The sequence below is a fragment of the Panthera pardus genome, unplaced genomic scaffold, assembly GCF_024362965.1.
Source record: "Panthera pardus isolate Hobbes unplaced genomic scaffold, ASM2436296v1 HiC_scaffold_13, whole genome shotgun sequence".
NCBI classification, from domain to species: Eukaryota; Metazoa; Chordata; class Mammalia; order Carnivora; family Felidae; genus Panthera; species Panthera pardus.
Window position 1 is genome coordinate 36,035,714 of NW_026526688.1, and position 15,928 is coordinate 36,051,641.

Genomic DNA, 15,928 nt, shown 5'->3' on the forward strand with positions numbered 1-15,928 from the left:
TCCTCGCTCGCCGGCCGGGAGGCCCCGGAGCCGGCCCATGGGGAGCGGGCGCCCGGCGCCGGCCACGACGACCGCCGCCGCCGCCCGCGCCGCGCCCGGCCTGCGAAGCCCAGGTAAGGGCCGAGAGGGGGCGCCAGGGGCGGGCCTTCAGGGGATACTCGTAGCGGGGCATTTCTGAGGCAAGCTTGGGCTGCACGCAGCGAGTGAGTTCCCTGTGCTTCTCCAGTGTGCTTCTCCGGGCTAGGCCACAGATCTAAAAGTTAGGATGCCAGACAGGGCTGGACTGCGACGGAGCTGTGGCCCCAGAAAACCCGAGCGACCTCTGCCAAGGCTCTCTGGGCTCCCTCACCTTTCTCCTGGGGGTTCATCCAGCCGGCAGAGGGGGCCGTGCTGGGAGAGCGCTGCGGCTCTGGTGCCACCTGTCATCCTGGTCCTTTGCATGCACGTTCAATTTTCCCTCCTTTGCCTCTCTCTGGGGCCCAGCCCGCTTTCCCCGCCTCCTTCCCTCCCCCTGCCAGGCTGCAGTTACCAGCGGCCGCCAGCGGCCCTGGCACTGCCTGCTGGACTGGAGCGGCTTGACCCATCCCAGCTGAGTCCTCTTAATCCCCCTCTTCAGTGCTGGCTCACTCCTTCCCTTGGGGGCGGTGGTGAAGATCCCAGCCCCCAGCAGTTGCCCGGGGACTCTGCTTCAGAAGCCAAGAAACTGTACAGAGCTGGGAAGAGACACACTAGGGGCTGCCCAAGTGTAGGGAAAGATACCAGCCAGCAGCCCTGCCTGACAGCTCTCCCCAGTGACTCTGGCCTGCCCTGCCTTCACTTCCCACCCCTATAGGCTTGAGTAGGGCTGAGGGGTGGGTAGGCAAACAGTACCCCCAGATCCACAGACTGCAATGTGGGAAGAAGCCTCTGAGACTCCCAATTTCCAAGCCCTATTTTGCACAAGGGCACACTGACGTCCAGAGGAGTGATATGACTTGCCCAAGGTCATGCAGCAGGTGCTGAGTCAGGGGGCCAGGATCTTCTTGTCCCCTTGTGCAGCACCTCCCACCGAGCTCATCTTTTGGGTTCTTCCCCCTTGCCCTTCCCAATGGCTCGTGACCAGGGTCCAGGCTCAGCAATGCAAGGACATGTTATCTTAGAAATGGCAGTCTTTGCTGAGGGGCTCTGGCCCAGGTGGGTTGTCAAGTCCCAGGTATTTGGGCAAAGGGGTGACCTCCCCACACTTGAGCATCCCACCCAGGCAGGTCCTTCGAGTCGCATGTGGGCAGGCAGTGTGGAGTCTAGCTGTGGGTTGGCACTTGCCTTACTGGTTTGAGCTGCCTTGGTGCTGCCAGGGCGGTGCCTGCTCTGTAGCAGGTGGTAGGGTGCTTGGGGCACGTGCCTGAGAAACTCATGCTTTGTCGGTTATGCTCCAGGGATCCCCTCTTGGAGAGCCCCATGAGGGCTGGAGAGTAATGGAGAGTACGCCCAGCTTCCTGAAGGACGCCCCAGCCTGGGAGAAGATAGCCCCTGAGAATGGCATTGTGGGACAGGAGTCGGATACCCTGCCTCGAGATGGCCTGCGTCGTGGGGCACTGTGCCTGGGAGAGTCTGCCCCCTTCTGGAGGGGTGTCCTAAGCACCCCAGACTCTTGGCGTCCCCCTGGCTTTCCCCAGAGCCCCAAGGACACGCTCCCACTGGTGGAGGGAGAAGACCCCCGCAATGGGGAGAGGAAGGCCACCTGGCTGGGCAGCAAAGAGGGTCTGCACTGGAAGGAGGCAATGCTTAACCACCCACTGGCACTCTGTGGCTCCGCGTGCCCGCCTCGCTATGGCCCCCTGATTCCTGAGCATAATGGTGGCCATCCCAAGAATGACCCTGTGGCCTTCCGGCCCTTGCACTGCCCCTTCCTGCTGGAGACCAAGATCCTGGAGCAAGCTCCCTTCTGGATGCCCACCTGCTTGCCACCCTACCTAGTGTCCAGCCTGCCCCCAGAGCGTCCGTGTGACTGGCCCCTGGCCCCACACCCCTGGGTGTACTCAGGGGGACAGCCCAAAGTGCCCTCTGCCTTTGGCTTAGGCAGCAAGGTGAGTGATGGAGCAGAGAAGGTACCTGAGGCTCAGGCCACACGAGGTAGCTCAGTGATCCCTGAGCAGCCCTGCCAGGGCCACACAACTCTGCTCTTCCATTCTGATGACAAGATAAGACATCACCCAAGTAGTCAGCTCAGAGTCAACCCCAAGCAATTCTTCTTCTGAGCAATTCCATCTCACAAAGCCTTCCTTGCCTTTGGGCCATTTCAGGGTTGACTCACCCATTGTCCACCCAGAACAAATCCCTGGGAACTGGGATCTCAGAATGTGTGGTCTCATCCTGGGGTTGTGGGGCAGACGAGGCTGTCTGTCTGGGAGTGGGACATGAGGGTGCCCAATGGCCTGTGTCTACGGCACCTCCCCCTGCCCCAGGCAACCCACCCACATGCCTAGGAATAAGATTTAAAATATTTTAAGACCAGCATGGTACTGGTCATCAAACAATCTCAGTAGATTCTGGAGGCCCTTTGGGGGTGGCAAGCACTAACTTTTAGTTGCTGGATTTGTGCGGAGGTCTGAGAAATCCTGGGGGAAGGATCTGGGGTGGCCAGGGCAGTGGGGAGGCACTTAGGGAGCAGTGCCTATAAACCAGGCTTGAGTTCTTCAGTGTTTTCACAACCCTTGAGGCCACACAGGCGCACACCTGCTGGTTGTCGGTTCTGCTCATCCTTTGAAGCACTGGGGATCAAAGTCAGCACTAGCTCCATCCCTTCTCCTCTCTTTAGGGCTTTTACCACAAGGATCCAAGTGTTCTCAGGCTGGCAAAGGAGCCATTGGCAACTGTGGAACCTGGGTTGCTGGGCTTAGCCCCTGGTGGGCGTCTCCAGAGAACTGGGGAAGTGGAACGTCCTTCATTCCATCAGAGAGACGGAGAGGCAGGAGTCAGCAGGCATCAGAATCTTTGCCCATTTCTCCTGGGACATCCAGATGCTGTTCCCCGGAACCCCTGGCCCACTTGTCCCCCAGGCCTGGTTCATACTCTTGGCAACGTCTGGGCTGTACCAGGGGGTGGGAGCCTTGGGTGCCAGCTGGGGCCATCAGCCACGCTGAGGTGCCCCTCTCCTGGGCTTCCTACCACGCAGGTGGGCTGTTGTTCGTCTCACCCACCTGCTAGAGATAGAGATCTTGGCCCTTGTGGGAAGTGCCAGGAGGGCCTGGAGGGGGGCACCATTGGGCCCAGTGAATCCAACGAGGAAGCAAACAAGACCTCTGGTCCCAGGGCCTGCCCACCCAGCCATCATACCAAGCTGAAGAAGACATGGCTCACACGACACTCAGAGCAGTTCAGGTGTCCAGGTGGCTGCCCTGGCGATGAGGAGAACCCATCTGCCCATCTGCAGGCCCTCAAGAGGGCAAGCAGCCCTGAGGTCCAGGGGGCAGGTGGCAGCCCAGCTGCCAAGCGCCCACCTAACCCTTTCCCAGGCAGTGCGGGGCAGGGGGCCAGAGATTGGCAGATGCTCAACTCATCCTTTGGGAACAAAGTGGAGGCAGAACAGCATGATGACCACAGAGGTAAGTGTGCACGGGGCCCTGCTTGGGAGGGGGCAGCTGGGACTGGGGCTTTGTGGGGAAGTGGGGTCATTAGAGGTGTTTATGAGTGGATTGCACAAGTTGTCTGGTTTCCCACCGAAATGTGATAGTTCCCTGGGAGTTCATTAGCATCTACAGGCCAGAGCCTTCTAGAAAGTGGCTTCTTCTTCCCATCTGCCTCCTCCCAAGCTATGATGTGTTGGTGGCAATATAACAACATGGTTCAGAGCATGGGCTCTGGAGTCAGAGTGCCTGGGTCCTGACTTTGTTGACTGGTGCTATGTGACCTTGGGCTAGTTACTGCACCTCTCTGGGCCTCAGTTTGTTCATCTATAAGGTGGGGATAAAGACAGCATCTACCTCATAAAGGCTGCTGCAAAGATGAAATGATATCATTCACATAAAGGGCTTTGAAGAATTCCTGGCACTTTATTGAGTAAGGACTCAGTAAACATTTGTCTTCGTTTTTGTTTTTTTTTAATTATTTTTTTAATGTTTATTTTGAAAAGAGAGAGAGACAGAGTGTGAACCAGGGAAGGGCAGAGAGAGAGGGAGACACAGAATCCAAAGCAGGCTTCAGGCCCTGAGCTGTCAGCACAGAGCCCAATGCAAGGCTCGAACTCACAAGCCGAAGATCATGGCCTGAGCTTAAGTTGGAGGCTTAACCGACTGAGCCACACAGGCGCCCTGCTAAACATTTGTCTTTGTGATTACTTGTGCCACTTAACCCTGTCTGGCAGATTATCCCTCCTGAAGGACCCCTTGTCCTGCCCCAGGAATAAACAACTACTCCCTTGGGCAATGGGATCATGGAAACTCAATTTGGACTCTGCCAGTATTAGGACTTTGGGCACATCCTGAACCCCTCTGTCATGCTGTGCTCTTCATGGAGGGAGCCGGCACTGATGGCCCATCACCTCAGTCTTGACCTCCAGGACTGCCGGACCTGGATCCCAACTCTCAATGGCCTTGCCTAAGCACCCCTGCACCTGGCGTGGGTCTGTCCACACTCTTGCAGGCCTCTGCCTGGGCTGGGAAGCAGTTGGCCCCCTCTCCCTTCTTGGGTTACTGCACCTGTGGCCTATGTTGAAACCCTCAGGCCTTCTCACCTTCCGGCGCCCTCCGTCCCATGCCGGGATTGTCTCCTCAGGCTGACACGACGCCAGAGGTATTGCTAAGCCCACGGCGCAGCAATCCAAAAGTCTACACTGACTGAGGGACGCCTGGCTGGCTCAGTCGGTAAAGCATGTGGCTCTTGATCTCAGGGTTGTGAGTTCAAGCCCCACACTGGGGCAGAGCTTACTTTAAAAAAAAAAAAGATATAACAAAGTCCACACTGACTGGATCTTGAACTTGGGGCAGGATAATCATCCCACCTGCTCCAACCTTGGGCCCAGCACAGTAGACCCCTCCTCTCAGCCATCTGCCCGTGTCATTCTCAGACTCCCTGCCCAGCCTTTTTTTGTGAAGTTTCTGGCTGCCTGGTTCACTTTCACTAGCTCCAAATCAGGCTTAGTAGACTAGGGCCTAGGGGCTGGGCTGGCTCTGTATGTGGGTGGGCTGAGTGCTAAGGCACGGCCCAGGGTTCACATAAGCCCAGCAAGTCCCTGACCAGCTTCATTGTCTCTTCAGGACCCCAAGATGGTAGGGCCAGCAGCCTCCAGGACCCAGGGCTTCAGGATACACCTTGTTCGGCTCCTCTGGCATGCGTGGCTCAGTGCCAAAGCTGTACCCATGCAGCTGGAGAGGTGGGAGGGCCGGCCTGCCACTCCCGGCAAGTGCTGAGGTGAGCCTGTTGCCCCGGTGTGCTCCCAGCATCTTCCCAGTGGGGGCTCCCTCCTTACCTTCCTGTGCCCTGTCTTCAGATTGCCTCCGGAAGGGGAGCAGCATCAGGAGGAAGACTTAGTCAGCTCTGAGGGAGGAGGGTCTGGCCCTGAGGCCCAGCTCAGCAAGGGCCTTGCCAAGCATCTGCTAAGTGGTTTGGGGGATCGACTATGCCGTCTGCTGCGGAGGGAGCGTGAAGCCCTGGCCTGGGCGCAGCGGGAAGGTGAGCAGGACCCATGGGGCAGCCAGAAGCCCGAGAGGGCTGGATCCTGCGGTCACTGTGCTTTTACAAGGAGCAGGAGGTCTGCAGAGTGTGGGCCCCTTCCTCCCCTTAACGCTGTCTGTCCTGATAACGGCTCAAGGAGAGCTCCTGCACTGCTTTGCCCTTATTCTTAGCTTAGGCTTCTAGTTAACATGAGTTCTGAAGTTTCTGGCCTGGGTGAGGGATGTTGGGAGGGTGTGAAACCCGGTCCAGTCCAGCTGCCTAAGAGCTTCTGGGTTTGTTGGGGGAACAAGACTGAGAGCCAGGTATATGTATGAACTCTGGAAGGTGAGGGCCCTCCCTGCGTTTCGAGGCTAATGGGCCCTAAGAAAGCTAGTAGGGTCTGGGCTGATGTGAAGAGACCGGTGGGGAGCCAGACATTCCGTGGGTCCCCCTGGCTTTAGGCTCTCCCTCCTGCTCCCTCTCACAACACTGCATGTGCATTTGAAAATGTGTGCACACACCTGCAGCAAGGTCACAAGCTGGCTCCCTCCTGTCCCAGAAAGTTCAGCTCCCTCCCCCTTTCCTCAGCCCATCTAGCCTGCCACTCCCTCAGCCTGGATTCCCAGCACTCCACATCAGCCAGCAGCCTGTCCTCCTCGGCTCACCCCAGCTTGCCCAGCCCCTCAGGCCTTGGCACTTTCTGTTCCTTCTGTCTGGAATGGCCTTCTCCTCCCTTTCTCCCTGATGAATGAACACTTACTCATCACTCTAGGGGCGCATTTTGTGAAGCTGCCCCCACCATCCCTACCCTCGTCTTTCTATCCCTTTCTCCTACTCCAGCGCCCACCCCGTGGTGCTGTGGTCATTGCCCCATCTATGGGCCCATCTCCCCTCTTGGAATGTGAGCTCTAGGAGGGCATCTCTGAGCCCTGACCAGCTCTGAGTCCCCAGCGCTCAGCCCCACACAGGACAAGGTGTCTGTTGCATGAGTAAATGAGCGTGTGCTCACTGGCGTCCTTCCACCTACTGCGGAGGGCTTAGTCAGAAACCCCAGGCCAGGGAAGGAGTGGCCGCCTAAGGTTTCCTCTTCTGGTGTACAGAGTCTCCTGCAAGAACGCCACGTCCGGAGGGAGGGAGGTGGGTGAAGGAATGTGTTGGAAATGATGTGGATTGGTAATTCAGGACTGATGGGGGAATCCTTGGGGCAGGAATTGGGGAGGTGAGGACTGCACTCTCCCTGGGAGGGTTTTCTGGAGACGTGCTGTGGGGAATTTCTTTACAGAGGCTGTCGAGTAGGTAGGGTTGTCTGCAAGGGGCCTGTCTCCCTTCCAGGGTGGCCCCACAGTGGAAGCTGCTCCTGCTCTTCTCCATCCCTGCCTGGAGGTCCTCAAAAGGGACCTATGGCTTGAGCCTCCTCTGACCCTGTTCTCTCCCGTGGTAAGCAGGCCAGGGGCCAACCAGGACAGAGGACAACCCAGGCATTCCACTCTGCTGCAGCAGCTGCCATCGTGGACTCTTCAACACCCACTGGAAATGCCCCCACTGCAGCCACCGGCTGTGTGTGGCCTGTGGTCGCATGGCAGGTGCTAGGAGGGCCAGGGACAAAGCAGGTAGGAAAGGAGCTGGGGGCTGAGGGTGGGAGGGCAGAGACGGGGGCCTCCAAGGGCTGCTCTAAGGTGTGTGGCCATTTCTTGGCTGCCTCTCCTCAAGAAAGCCTCCCTCCCCAGCCCCAGCCTCAGCCACCATGGCTCAATGCCCCTTAGAGCAGACTTTTCCCTCTCCCCAGATCAGAGGGCCACGCCTGTGTCCTTGCCCACCCTTAAGAGAAGTCGAGTGCCTACTCTATGCCTCCCAATTTGCTCAGCTTGCATCTTTTTAAACCTTACAACATTGTGAGGTGGGTATTATTGCCTCAACTTTCCAGATAAGAAAAACTCAGAGAGGTTAAGTGACTTGTTCAAGGTCACACAGCTAGTAAGTGTTAGGTCCAGGATGCAGACTCACGTCTTCTAATCCCAAGTCTTACTCTTTTCATGGTTCTCAGCTTTTTCTCCCTTGGCTCCACTCAGTCACCTGAGGACTTAAAATTTCCCAGTGTTCCAATAGAGATAGCCAAAAGGAGGTGCAGGGTCAGAAATGTTTCAGAACACCGTATTCTATGTGATCATCTTGGAGTCTGGCAATGCATATCAGCATTTTAAAGGCTCTGCATTCTGCAAGCAAAGGATCCTATGTCACTCTTGAACCCAAGTTTCCTAGAAAGCCCATGTTTTATGGATTGTCAAGCCCCTTGATTTAGATATCATGCCCTTGTCCTTCTTCCCTGTCTTTAAGCTGTGGTTACTTTGGTTTCCTGACCTGCACCTTCTCTCTTCCTACCCACAGGCTCTCAGGAGCAGTCCACAGAGGAGTGTCCTCAAGAGGCTGGGCACAGTGCCAGTTCCCTGATGCTCACCCAGTTCATCTCCAGCCAAGGTAAGCCATCTTGGAGAAATGGGGTGTGCAGAGGGCGGGTCCTGGGGAGAGCAGCTTTCTGTGTGGATGTGCCTCAGCCTAATCCCATGCCCTCTTGCTTGGTGAGGCCAAGCAGGACAGGGACAGCCTCCTGTCCACACTCACCACCAAACTCTATCTCCCTTCCCCACTCACAGCTCTGGCAGAATTGAGCACCGCCATGCACCAGGTTTGGGTCAAGTTTGACATCCGGGGGCACTGCCCCTGCCAAGCTGATGCCCGGGTGTGGGCCGCTGGGGATGAGGGCCAGCAGGTAAGAAGCAGGGCATGGGACAGGTGCCAGCACTAGCTGGTTGGTCCCAGGATTGGGCAGTGTGTTTGGAAGTTACTGACCTTGGCAGGGTTTGGCCCGTATCTTTTGATGGGACTGAAGGATATGGAAGCTGGGTAAAATCAAGCTACTTCTCACCTTCCTCTGGGGATTGGGATCCATGGATTGAGCTCTAGCACCTGTCCCACCTCCCTCGCTCCTGCTCAGAGCTCCTATCCACCTTGTGCGTGTTACAGCTTAGCGTTTGCTGGCGGGTCCTGTCTCTCCACTCAGCAGGCATGGACTCCTGAAGGTGGAGTTTGGACCTACCTTCCCTGTGTGCCTTGCGCTTAACACATAGCAGGCACTCAGTATGCATTTTACAAAATTTTATAAAGTTCATGCTTTTATTATAAAAATCATTCATTCAAGAAATGGCTTATTGAATGCATTTCGTGTGCCAGACAGTGTTACATACCCATGATGAAAACTACAAGCAAGTAATAGGAAGAAAACAACAGTAGCCCTATAATGCCACCCTTATCATTGTGACATATTTCTTTCCAGGCACTTGCCTGTATATTCAGTCTGTTTTTGTGTATCTTAGATCAGACTGTGTGTGGCATTCCGTAAGCAACTGTTTCCCACCTAATGTTATATCACATAATACTTTGCTCCTTGTAAACACAGTTTTAGGATTTATAAGAGTCTGTTGTTAATACTTGTGGGTTGGGTTGGACTGAGCTGTGTTTGCCATTTTTAAATCTCTGGTTGGATTGGGGGGGTTGGTGGATGGGTTTAACAGAAGGAGCCTTCAGAGAAAACTCCCCCAATTCCACAATCTTCTTGCAACGGGGATACTGACAGGACCAAGGACATCAAGGAAGGTGAGCAGCCCCCCTGGCCCTCGCTCACACTGTGCATGGGGAGGCTGGGCCAGGGCTGGCATCCCCAGGACAGATCGGAATTGCTTTAGCCAGCGCACCCCTCCCCCCCGCCCTGCCCCCAATAATCTTCCTCACTTTTCTCAAGTCATTCCAGATGAAATAAATCTAAATACAATCTAGGACAAATCTCCCCACCCCTGTCCAGTCAGAACCCCACTGTGAGCCCCTCCTTTGGAGAGGCAGCGGGAGACAGACTTGGCCAAGAGATGAGGGCAGACCCTATGGGCAGTGGAGCCTCGAAGGGAAGGGGAAGCCTCTCACCATTTTCCTCCCTGCCAGAGACCCCCGACTCCACGGAGACCCCAGCAGAGGACCGTGCCAGCCGAGGGCCCCTGCCTTGTCCCTCTCTCTGTGAACTGCTGGCTTCCACTGCTGTCAAACTCTGCCTGGGGCACGAGAGGATACACATGGCCTTTGCCCCAGTCACTCCTGCCCTGCCCAGCGTGAGCGAGGGCACAGAGGGAGGCCTGGGGGCCCGGGGACAGAGGCTGGGCTGGCCCTCCCTGTGGGGTAAGGCAGGTCCTGAGCTGTTCTGCTCCTCCATCCCTCCCTTCACACAGGACGACCGCATCACCAACATCCTGGACAGCATCATCGCACAGGTGGTAGAACGGAAGATCCAGGAGAAAGCCCTGGGGCCGGGGCTGCGGGCTGGGCCAGGCCTGCGCAAAGGCCTGGGCCTACCCCTCTCGCCAGTGCGGCCACGGCTGCCTCCTCCCGGAGCTTTGCTGTGGCTGCAGGAGCCCAGACCTCAGCGAGGCTTCCACCTCTTCCAGGAGCACTGGAGGCAGGGCCAGGTGAGGCTCCTCACCTCCCAGCTCCCCATTCTCATGGCCTTGGTCACCCTCAGGGCCTCAGGGTCACCATCAAGTAGACCTGGTCCATCACACAGAAGGGGCAGCGGGGTTGGTCCCCACACTGGTCTGGTGTCCCTCACAACATGCTCTGGCCTGGCCAAGTTGGGTGCCTGTCCATTCTCCCTATATCCCTCTTCCTTTCCTCCCTACAGCCCGTGTTGGTGTCAGGGATTCAGAGGACACTGCAAGGCAACCTGTGGGAGACGGAAGCTCTTGGAGCACTTGGAGGCCAAGTGCAGGCACTGACCCCCCTTGGACCTCCCCAGCCCATAAGCATCCACAGTGCAACGTTCTGGGAGGGATTCTCCAGGCCTGAAAGTAAGTGTCCCTGATGTGGGGTATGGGGAGCTGGGAGACTGAGCCAGGGGGCAGCGAAGTCCCATGGTGACCCTGGGGGGCAGCTGGAAGCAGAGCCCAGGGCAGAAACTAGACTGTCTTGCTGCCAGGGGGCCGGGGTCCTCTGGACAAAGAGGTTCCTCCCCCGGCAAATGGCATGTCTCCTCCTCTAGTTCGCCCAAAGTCAGATGAGGGCTCCGTCCTCCTGCTGCACAGAGCTCTGGGGGACGAGGACACCAGCAGGTGTGTATAGTACCAAGGGCTGGCCCCACTTGCCGAGGCTCTGCCCAGCCCCTTGCTGTCACTTCTCCTTCTTCACCCCCCACCTCAGTGTTCCCTGCTTGCCTCTGGGAGTGACCCCACTAGTGGTGGGCTTTGAGGGGATCTGGGTGCCTGGGTTGAACCTGCTGGGTATGACCCTGCCCCCTTCAGGATGGAGAACCTGGCTGCCAGCCTGCCACTCCCAGAGTACTGTGCCCACCATGGGAAACTCAACCTGGCTTCCTACCTCCCACCTGGTCCTGCCCTGCGTCCACTGGAGCCCCAGCTGTGGGCAGCATATGGTGAGTGCTACTCCACCCTGCCCAGCCCCTGAGCCCATTCCTGTTACCTCTGGGCCCATGTGTGTCTGTGCCAAAGTCCTGGAGCCCGTGCCCAGCTGTCCCTTTTCTGCCTCCATCAGGTGTGAGCCCACACCGTGGGCACCTTGGAACCAAGAACCTCTGTGTGGAAGTGGCTGACCTGGTCAGTGTCCTGGTACGTGCTGAGGCCCCACTGCCTACCTGGCACCGGGCACAGAAAGGTGGGTCCTGGGCCAGAAGCAGGGGTGGGGACAATCTGCAGATTTCAGCGTGCTGTTTCTGCCTACCCTGGGCCCTCCTGAGCTGTTTTTCTTCCACAGACTTCCTCTCAGGCCTGGACGGGGAGGGGCTCTGGTCTCCAGGCAGCCAGGTCAGCACCGTGTGGCACGTGTTCCGGGCACAGGATGCCCAACGCATCCGCCGCTTTCTCCAGATGGTGAGGAAGGAGCTGGGAGCCCTCCTCTTCCCCTGCGCTGCCCTCATGCTCCCTGGGAGTGGGGGTTCCCAGCCCAGGAAGCCCTCCCTGTTGTGTGTGTCCCATGTGCTCACTCTCCCTGCCCCCTAGGTGAGCTGGACAGCCTTGACTCCCACAGACAGGCACAGAGAAGGCAGACTGGGACCTTATGAGTTGTGTGCTGGGGCACGCAGAGAGCAGGGGCTGAGGAGGGACCTTATGATGAAATGAGAGCAGGAGCCATCACAGGCTAGGCACTGTGTAAGAGCCTTGGGTACATTATCTCGGTTAGTCGTCATAACCACTCTGTGTGGCAGGCACTGCTGCTTTCCCATTTTGCAGATGAGGAAACTGAGGCTGAGTGGTAGAGTGGAGACCTGAGCTTATGGCTATTCCCACCTCAGGTCACTACACTGCTCCTCCTGGGAGCAGGCAGCATCCCCTGCATAGGCTGGGGGTGGAGGGGAGCCTGGCAGAGGGCAAAGGGAAGCCCATCTGAGATGTCCTCCTGCTTCTCCCCTGTCCATTATCTACACCTTATGAGGAGGTGCTCTTTGGGGTGCTAGCACTTGAAGGCTGAGGGAGACAGCATGGTAGGTAGAGGGACAGACTGGACAGGATGAGGAGCAGTGAAGGAGAAAATGAGCAGGGGGCAGGAAGCTCCAGGGGGTGGAAGGCGGTGGAAGGCTAGTGTTAAGGGTAGGACAGGCACAGCAGTTCCAAAGGCCAGCTGAACTCTGATTGTCCTGGGAAAAAGACGTCCACCAAGCGTCACCCCTGCTAAGGCACACACATACTTATACACAGACATGCAGGTGTTAAACTTGCTGTCCACCACCACCCTCCTGCCCACAGGCATATGTATCTGCAGACACATCGACAAACACACACAGATCTGTAGATGTACACACAGATGCTAGAACACACAGAGGGAGCAGACAGAAGCACACCTTCATACATAGACAGCCTCATCTAGTCTGGGTGTGGTGCCTCTAGGCAGTCTCATATGGCCAAACCTGATGATTCATGGAGAAGGTTTGAGGGGCATATTCTCACTGGGTGGCCTGGGAAACACTGATCGAACTCCAGGATGCACTCAGAGGGCAAAAGAGCCTGGGCACCTGCCTGGGGCTACCTAGGGTCCAGCCTAACACACCAGCCTCCCCTTTCCCCATGGCCCAGTCTTGGAAGCCTGAGTCCTAAGTCCAGGGACAATTGCTGAGGTCCTACTGAAGGGGTGGATTTGTCCAGCAGCCAGTTGGGGCACGATGCTGGCATTTACCCCTACGGCTATTCCCTGGGCATCTACTTCTCTGTCCCCCGTGAATCCCTGTTTGCCCAAGGAGTTCCCCACTCTGGTTGGGCTGATGAAGGCCTACCCTCCCCATAGCCATGCCTGCTCCAGAGGCCTCAGCCCAGCAGGCAAGGCTGTACTTCCACTGGGCATCAGAACTTCTGTGTGGCCTTTGTTGCATCTAGGATCTTAGAAGAATCTGATAAATGCTTTAGATCATCTCATCTCAAGGATATACAGCTATCTAGTCACCTACAACTTAGCACACAATTCAGGACGTTCACAGGACTCCAAGTTAAGATCTCCTCATGTAGACAGTTTATGAGCTGGGATTATGCAGGGTATCTTTCTGGGTTTTCGAGAAAGGGGCCCAGGACCAGGGACACAGAGGCTACTGAAGGCATCTAGCCCCACGAAAGGTGGGGGTTTAGACTCCCAGCCTCAGAGCCTTAAACCTTTCCTCTAAGCTGTTTCCAGCCAAATCTCTGTTCTGCCAACCTAAGCAGCCCTAGCTTCTCACCACCCAGCCCCTTCTCTCACTCCTATGACCTCCCCTCCTTGCCCCGCAAGACTTGACCCCTTCAGCTCTTGGCCTTTGCGCCCTGACCTTTGGGAAGTCTGTGCCCCATCTGGCAGCCCTGTCCTTGTTTCCCCACCTTCCTCATTCTGCCTTCTCTTCTTTGAGGTGTGCCCGGCCGGAGCAGGCAACCTGGAGCCTGGCACCCCAGGCAGCTGCTACCTGGACGCAGGCCTGCGGCGGCGCCTACGGGAGGAGTGGGGCGTGAGCTGCTGGACCCTGCTGCAGGCCCCTGGAGAGGCCGTGCTGGTGCCTGCGGGGGCTCCCCACCAGGTGCTTCCCCAGCAAGCCAGGGGCTCTGCAGAGAGCTCACACTATGCGAAGCGCCAAGAGCAGACACCACAGTGATACAGCGTTCCCCGGCCTGCTCTGTCTTTGCCCCTCCCGATGCCCTGAGAGCTAGGCAGGGCAGAAAGTCACGCCCCACTGTAAGGAAGAGGAGAAGCTGAGTGGTCTTGAAGTCATCTAGCCCAACTGAGCTTCTTGTCCTTGGTTCCCCACCCTGCCTGTGCCACCTCTGGCATCCCCTGGGCATGGTTTTGGCCTTGCCCTTTGAGGTGCCTGGTGCTGGATCCAGGGCTTCTGCTCTCTGAGAGCTGGGTGGGGGTCATTATGGGAAGTAGACCTCAGGGACAAGAGGAGCAAGGGGAGGATGTGTGACCCCGAGTCTCCACTGACCCTCTGCCTACCTCCTGTCTGGCACAGGTACAGGGCCTAGTAAGCACAGTGAGTGTCACTCAGCACTTCCTGTCCCCGGAGACCTCTGCCCTCTCTGCTCAGCTCTGCCACCAGGGACCCAGCCTGCCCCCTGATCACCGCCTGCTTTATGCCCAGGTGAGTGTGACACTGGCCAGGAGGGCAGTTGGGGTGGCATAGCATATCTACTCTGTGCCAAGCAAGCAGCCAGCCTGGGCCTAGGAAGGGCATCCTCAGTGGGAAGAGCCCAGGAATGTGACTGTAAACACCTTGTCCTCTCTTTTTCTCCTAGATGGACTGGGCTGTGTTCCAAGCAGTGAAGGTGGCTGTGGGAACATTACAGGAGGCTAAATAGGGGTATCCCCAGTGTCTGGGGTAGGTTGGGGGGCAAATACTCAGTCCAGGCACAGCTTCAGCAGATAATGATGCTGGGAGACTTGGGGACTTTTGGTCAATCCCTCAAGCACCACTCTGGGCACAGACAGGGCACCCTGTTCCCCGCTCCAACCTAGGCCCTACAGCCAGCAACCACAGTGCCGTCGAAGCTCACACCTGCCCTTCGCAGGCTGGCACCTGCTGTCCCTGCATCCCTTGCCATGGTACCAGGCCCACACTGGGGGTGAATGACTCCCTTCAACCCTTGCCCCCTGAACCCAGGAGGCAAACAGCCCTTCCCTGGGACACCTCGGGAATCATTCTGGCTTAAGCAACACCTTCTTCTGCTGCCTCATCCCCTGCTGTCCCACCCGTGCCCGTGCTCTGCTTACACCACCTGCATCTTCACTGGGCTCCCGGGTGGCCCTTCACACTGCAGGCATGCTGGACAAGGGGCCACTGAAATCCTGCCCTCTCGCCAGAGAACAGTGAGGTGTGGGGAGAGGGTGGCATCAGGACATTGCCCAGGCTTGGCTGGAGGGAATGATATGGGTGATGCCCTGTTCCTGCTCCCTCTTCTCACCTCCCTCCTTCATGATTTCCATTAAAGTCTGTTGTTCTGTGAATGCTGCTGGAGTGGTTGGCCCTGCTCCTGCAGGCCACATGGACTGGGGAGGGGTGGGGAGATAAGGAAGTGGAGTGGGGCAGGGGTGGGGGTGACGACAGGGACCTCAAACACCCCTGCCTACTCTTCTTCCTGGGGCCTGGATCCTTTTCCCACTGAGGAGCAGATGGAACGTTCCAGGGGTCTGCCCCTGAGGATGCTCCTGACAGCAGACGGTGGGCAAGGCACCCTGGGGTGCAGCAGCATGGCAGCTTTCCTGTGCGCACTGGCTGCAGAGATCTAGAGCCCCAACCCGCGGGCAAACTTCAGGCTACCCCAGCTCTCCTGTCTGCCCTGACCTGGAGCACTGGGAGTGCGGCCCAGGAGAGCCCTTGCCTAGCCGTCTGCCCTCGGTGCCCGCGGCTGGCCCCAGGCCCGCTACCTGGGGACTGGCTTGCTGCCTGAGAGACAGTTGACAGGCCCCTCCCCGCCCCCAGGGCCCTCCGGGGTGGCTCGGCTCGCTCCGCTGCCCTTGTACATCTTAGCGCCAGCATACTCCAGCTCTTGTTATACCTAATTGTTCCTGCGGTGGTTCGGGGAGTGGGTTTTTTTGTTTTTTATGAAATAAAATTTTTTATTATAAATTTAATATACTTTCAGAACATTTAGAAAATAGGAAAAAGTCACTTGTAAGCTCATCTCCACTCACCCCGACCCAACCACTGTTAGCATTATTGGTGTATTTCCTTGTATTTTCTCTAAGGGTTTCATACATGATTGAATTGATGCGTTTTGTACTTGATTTTTCCTTT

At 57.1% G+C, this 15,928-nt stretch overlaps 1 protein-coding gene across 2 annotated transcripts; it reads left to right on the top strand.

The window, feature by feature from the left end:
- Positions 1-5: 5 nt before the first annotated feature.
- Positions 6-15,765, top strand: HR (HR lysine demethylase and nuclear receptor corepressor). Of its 2 annotated transcripts, none has more exons than XM_019467005.2 (19): positions 6-113; positions 1,416-2,066; positions 2,798-3,584; positions 5,235-5,388; positions 5,468-5,649; positions 7,074-7,241; positions 8,017-8,106; positions 8,283-8,398; positions 9,201-9,282; positions 9,622-9,785; positions 9,903-10,139; positions 10,352-10,517; positions 10,709-10,778; positions 10,968-11,098; positions 11,218-11,337; positions 11,437-11,552; positions 13,550-13,714; positions 14,147-14,275; positions 14,430-15,765. In XM_019467005.2, the coding sequence occupies exons 2-19, from the start codon at positions 1,455-1,457 to the stop codon at positions 14,490-14,492; spliced, it is 3,552 nt and encodes a 1,183-aa protein (XP_019322550.2). In that variant the 5' UTR covers positions 6-113; positions 1,416-1,454; the 3' UTR covers positions 14,493-15,765. The 2 variants fall into 2 exon arrangements, with proteins under 2 accessions (XP_019322550.2, XP_019322551.2); XM_019467006.2 differs by having other exon boundaries at positions 7,077-7,241.
- Positions 15,766-15,928: the final 163 nt, after the last annotated feature.